This window comes from Centroberyx gerrardi, chromosome 22 (genome assembly GCF_048128805.1).
Source record: "Centroberyx gerrardi isolate f3 chromosome 22, fCenGer3.hap1.cur.20231027, whole genome shotgun sequence".
In the NCBI taxonomy this organism is placed as follows: domain Eukaryota; kingdom Metazoa; phylum Chordata; class Actinopteri; order Beryciformes; family Berycidae; genus Centroberyx; species Centroberyx gerrardi.
Genome location: NC_136018.1, coordinates 11906212 through 11912387, shown reverse-complemented (window position 1 = coordinate 11912387; position 6176 = coordinate 11906212). Strand labels below are relative to the sequence as shown.

General features: G+C 43.8%; 1 protein-coding gene across 1 annotated transcript; it reads left to right on the top strand.

Annotated features, from left to right (window-relative positions):
* The first annotated feature begins 681 nt into the window (after positions 1–681).
* Positions 682–5973, top strand: prdm14 (PR domain containing 14). Its single transcript, XM_071924022.2, has 8 exons — positions 682–1318; positions 1827–1880; positions 1983–2143; positions 2521–2791; positions 2888–3090; positions 3697–3798; positions 4891–5110; positions 5804–5973. The coding sequence occupies exons 1-8, from the start codon at positions 682–684 to the stop codon at positions 5971–5973; spliced, it is 1818 nt and encodes a 605-aa protein (XP_071780123.1).
* The last annotated feature ends 203 nt before the right edge of the window (positions 5974–6176 follow it).

Below are 6176 nucleotides of genomic sequence, written 5' to 3'. Positions count from 1 at the left end.
TTCAATAGCGATTTGTTCATTTTTTATCAGCAGTAGTCTATTAATTATAGGCTACTACTTTTGTGGGCTAATTTTAAAACAGAAGCTATGATACACGGGACAAGTTGTAGTAACCTCAACGAAAAATCCCGATATCATTTCTATAATAGGCCTATTCCTATAGCAACTAATAGTGTGTCTATGTCTACTCAATAGTGAGTTTACAGTGACCTTCTTATGCTTTATAGTATTTTTTAATCTCCTATGGCATCATTATAAAATTGCAATAATATTTCTATAGGGTGTGACATTTGAATAGCAGGTTATTTTTCTAAAATTAATTGTAGCTGACTAGTCTAGTTCCGTTTTGTTAGGAAATTTCAAAATTCAGTTTTCAATTTCAATCAAATTTCGTTCAAAACCACCTCAACTGAAGCACTGCTACTGTTCTACTGAAAGTAATCAAATGAATTTCATAGATTCTGGTGTGGTGAAATTCTTTGAATGTTGCCTAATGTTTTCCTTTTGTTTATTTTCCCTGCATTAAACTTTTATAACCCCCCCTCCCCTCCCCTCCCCTCCTCCTCCTCTCTCTCTCTCTCTCTCTCTCTCTCTCTCTCTCTCTCTCTCTCTCTCCCTCTCTCCCATATCCACTAAAGAAGAGCATCTCTCCTTGAACCACTGCTTCTCCTCCCCGCTGTGATGTCGGTGTCCCTGTCCAGCATCCCCGTCGTGCTGAAGGACAAGAGCTACCAGGCCGGCATGCTGAAGGGCAGCCCAGCCCGGGGCTCGGGCTTCTACCCCGCCCCTCTCCCCGGTCACCACTTCATGGACCTGTTCCACGGGACGCACAGCCTCCTCCACCCGCTCAAGTCCCTCGGCCGTCTGGTCTCGGACACCCAGGCGTCCCTGCCGCTCAGCTTCCCCGGCGGAGCCCCTCCGTTCCTCGGCCAGGGCGGCCACCACGCCTCGGTCCTCCACGAACACATGTTGAGCGCCTCCGGCATCCCGTACCTGAGCCAGATGCTGCCGGGACACCCTCTTTACTCCAAACCGGAGGAGCTGGCCGCCGTGGTGACCGAGCACGCCGCCGGACCCCTGTCTTCGGACTTCAGCAGCCCGCTTAGTGAAAGGTCCTCCTCCGCTTCTTCCTCCACCACCTCACCGCCCAAGGAGAGTCTGTTTCGCCTCCGGGGAGCAGACTTGACAACGGGGAAAACGCGCACGTCGTATAATTTTAGCGAGGACGACTTGTTCACGGTGCTGTACGGTTACTCCCGCAGCCAGGAGCGCAGCGCGGGTCACGCCATATCAGGGGTGGCCCTGCCCGGAAACACAGGTGAGACTTCACGTTTCCATGGTGATTCAATGATGAGTTCATTCATTTACATGGGCGTCAATTGGGTATGGCAAGACATGCACTCGCCATACCTTAGCCCAAATTTGATCTTGTAGTTTTTATCATGTAATGGAGAGCAAAGATCAAGCAAAAATCTCAAACATCTCCAGAAGTCTAGGCTATTTCAAAACCATGTCTAAAAAAAAAAAATAAACAAATAAATAAATCCACACACACACATTATGGGAGCATACAGGACCAGTGTTACCTATAAACTGTGTATGTCTGTGTAAGATAGTCTGGTGGCCTACGTCTAATAATTCATCATATTCACCAAATAATAATATTTTGTCAGTCACCAATCACTGCTCCATTTCCCCCCAGAAATGTAGTATAAGCGGCTTTTGGAGGTTTAGATGTAGACATAGGCTACCTTAGGACAGTTAAGAGGCTTATATTCTCTGCTAGTTTCTCACATTTGTTTTTATGTGTTTTGTTTTGTTTTCAGTTTCTGAGAGTCAGATTCTCCCCTTGGACAACGAAACACTTGAACTCCCAGAAGGTAAAGCCCGTACAACTTTCTTTCTAGAGCATCTTTAGCTATCTGATTTCATGACGGCACAGTTATTGATACCTATATGTTTCTCTGCTGGCTGTGTTGCAGGGTTAACCGTCCTCCAGACCGCCTGGGGAAAAGTCTCCCACTGCGGAGTTTTCGCAGACAAAAACAGCATCCAGAAAGCGACGCGGTTCGGACCCTTCCAGGGAAAGCTGGTCAATACCAGCGAGATCAAAACATACGACGACAACACTCTGATGTGGGAGGTAAAGTACTGCACTGGTTCCCAAAGTCATAGTCCGGGGACCCCCAGGGGTCCTTGAGGGGGCTCCAGGGGGTCCGCCAGCAAAATGAGGAATAATTCAATTTCACTGTAATTTAATTGACTAAATTACCCCCGAAAGACAATATATAAGAATGACTATTGAATGAGTTGAATATTGGTTCCACTCTCCCCACGCACAGTCATACAATTCAATACTGAGTCAACATCAACAAAAATCTTCCCAAACGACAGTTTATGTTCAATTGCATTCTATTTCTGTTTTTTCTGTTGTAAACTGTATCCTTGTGCGTAATGTGTGCGTAATAAGTGCGAGATTTGCGTAAAATTAAACTCTCTCTTTATCCCCCTCTCCCTCAGGTGTTTGAAAACGGCCGACTGAGTCACTTTGTGGACGGCAGGGGCGGCTCAGGGAACTGGATGTCCTTGGTGAAGTGTGCCCGCTTCCCAGAGGAGCAGAACCTAATTGCTGTGCAGGTGCAGGGGCAGATCTTCTATGAGGTGTGCAAGGAGATCAGGCCGGGCCAGGAGCTGCTGGTGTGGTATGGGGACTGTTACATGCAGTTCCTCGGCATCCCTCTCACCCTCAAAGACTCCACGGAGGACAACAACGCGGCAGGTCACACTGAAGGTCAGAATTTAACCTTCTGCCACTCAGGTCCTGACTTTAATAACCCCTGCTTAGTCTGTTTTACTTAAAAACGTATTTTTCCTGTATTTTCTCCAGATACTGGGGAGGGATTCAAGTGTGACCGATGCGGGAAGGTGTTTGCATACAAGTACTACAGAGACAAACATCTGAAGTACACTCGCTGCGTGGACCAGGGCGACCGCAAGTTCCCTTGTCACCTCTGCAACAGGTCTTTCGAGAAGAGAGACAGATTGCGCATCCACATTTTACACGTTCACGAGAAACACAGGCCTCACAAGGTACTGAAATTAAAACAACGCTTGTCCCATTTGCTTGGACTCACTTTACCAACATCTTTATAGTGTGAAATTCAGGATGTAGCCTACATCATAGCAAGTTCTGAAAATATAGAATTTTTTTGTTTTGTATTGGTGGTTGAGATGCCTTATGATGATCACTGATACAGTACAGGGTCGATGCACACGTATGCTTGCAGAAGTTTGAGTGTCGCCATGGTGCTGAAAGAACAGCTCCCTCCACCGTCATTAGGATCGGATGCCTCTCAGTTTCATCAGGCCTCGACAGTGATATAAAACGGTGGTGCTGCTCATAAGGCATCACAGCCACCAATAATATATATTTTTCAGAAAATCATAAATTCTTGTGTTTTTCCTTAAAACCCCCAAATCATCATATAACTCAGTTTGATACTCTTCAGTGTGATTTGTACTCTGCAAGATCAGCCTAGATAAACTCTATTCCCAAAATACAAATGTTGGTAAACTGAGTTGAGGTGGCTTTACCCTCCACTACATCCCTGGATTCTGACATGCAAATGATGAAAAATGAAAAATAATTGAACTAATTTTCACTCATACTAATGTATCATATCGTCTGTTCTGCAGTGCTCGGTGTGTGGAAAGAGTTTCTCCCAGTCGTCCAGTCTCAACAAACACATGCGCGTGCACTCTGGAGAGCGGCCCTACAAGTGTGTGTACTGCAACAAGGTAGGAGGCTCAGATGACAGATCACGTGATAAACATGTCGTATTGTACAGTATAGAAAGTTTATTGTAGACTGTAGAAAGTCGGAATAGCCTACAAGAAAAGTTATAACAGTTTAATATCAAGAGAGAGAAAAGGAGATTTTTCAGCATTGGCGTTAATGAGGAGTCTCCTTATGGTGTCTACCTTCCCCTTGTTTCGGGTCGAGTCCTCCTCCCTTCTCCCTCTGGCCTCGGGTCTGTACAGGACCTGTAGGCTACCTGTGCTCCTCCTCATCACTCTGAAGTGTGCGCACATCGTTTAAAACCTGCCTGGTTTCAGCCCGCAGGAGCTCGGCTTCCACCATTTAGGGCTTCCTCATTTCATGGTGCATTTGGCGCGAGCCCCTCATTATTGTTTCTCTCGACGGGCACGCTCCGCGGAGACACTTACATGCTTATTATCGCCAGATGTACACCCACCCTTTTGTCTGCGGAGATTCTACTTTTAATTTACGGCCCTCGAAGGAGCAGAAGTTTTTTCGCTCTTTGTTCTCGATATCCTCCCCTGTTTTTATGTACCCGAGCAAGGTTTTGTTTAACCTAATCCTCTTTCTCCTCATCAAGACAATTTAAGCAAAAAGGCACGAGACCAGCGGTTCACAGTGAGTTTAGAACAGCTAGGAGGCGTTATAGGCGCGGCACGATAGCTTTAATAAAAATGCAGAAACACAACATTATAAAATGTTCAAGAGAATGTTAGGCTATTTTTCCATCAATAGGCTAGTTTAAAATAGTTAAAAAGCAATATAATCTTTGAACAATAGCTAAATAAGGTGGTTGCTAAACGATAAGTATCGGTATGAGATGTGATTTTAGGATGGCGAATTAATACAGAAATATATGCGGTGCTTCCAAAGTGACTCAGCCAATCAGAACTAACGACCGGTCCGGAACTATCTGTTTTATGAATTGCAGTCAAAAACATGATGCCACCTATCCGAGAGGCTGAATAGCTGCTATATGCCTATCCTGCCATCATTATCCGTTAACCAAAAACTCTTACAAAAGTCTGTCCACTCCTCACTGACATTTTTCTCGCCTCCTCCCCTGCCAGGCCTTCACGGCTTCCAGCATTCTGCGCACACACATCCGCCAGCACTCCGGAGAGCGGCCCTTCAAGTGTAAGCACTGCGGGAAGGCCTTCGCCTCCCACGCCGCGCACGACAGCCACGTCCGGAGGACCCACGCCAAGGACAAGCCCTTTCCCTGCAACCTGTGTGGAGTCTCTTTTCAAGAGGACCAGGAACTCGCATATCACATGAAAAGTCATAAACGTAAGAAATCATATTTAAGATAATTATAGGCTATATTCTTCCTAATTGCAAATAGAATTTAGGCTAGTGGACGGCAAACCCACCTAAAGTCTGTTTTAACCTATACATTTTATTTGTGGAATAGAGTGTATACATATTTTTATATAGATTAGTTCAATTTTAATAGCCTAATACCTGGGAGGAAATTGGGTAATCGCAGCAGCAGATATAAGGATATAGATAAGAATTGAGCGAACAGAGTATTGAAGATAATACAAATAATTATAACGATCAAACATATTGAGAATAACACAACAAAAGATGCAGCATTTTCGTTGACAGATTTACAGGTAGGCATAATTATTTGAGGAATAGAGGTTGCTGATTGGCTGATATGACTTATAATGTAAAGGTATCAGCATCAAAATAATGTAGAATAAATTATGTGAGAATAGTATTTTAAAGGAAAAAAGATAAACTAATGCTTGCTTTTTATTTTATTTTTTTAAATATAGCTTAATTGATTTGTTTATATTGGTGCTTGTGATTCCTTATGGTGATCGCGGTTTTGCCCACCTTTTTTTTAGGCTACCAATAATCACTATTGTATGTCGCCTATAAAAAATATTGTATGCTGCAAAAAGAGATGTCTGTTTTGCATTGCGTCCACCATGAAAACTTATGTTTGTTTGTTTGTTTTTTTCTTTCTAACAGAAAGACCACATGTGGAAGGCACGGTGCTTCCATCCCCTCCAGGCAGCGGATCAGTGGAGGAGTCCGTGTTTCCAGCGAAAGACAATCCAAAAATACAGAAACACGCCGGCCAAAACTTTCCTTACACCGGTTTAACAGTTTTAAATCCCGAATATCGACCCTGGAACTAGGCCTGTAAATTCCGTTCAGTAAATCCTAACGAAAAACAATAATATAATCCTATAATAAATTTCAGAAGGATACAATAGAAATATCACAGAAAAACTCCCACAGACACTATAAGTCCCTATAGGAATATTATGGTGACATTTTCGTTAGGTATAATTGCTGCTTATGGGAAAAAGAGGATTTTGTTCCGTAAACTGTATTTAAA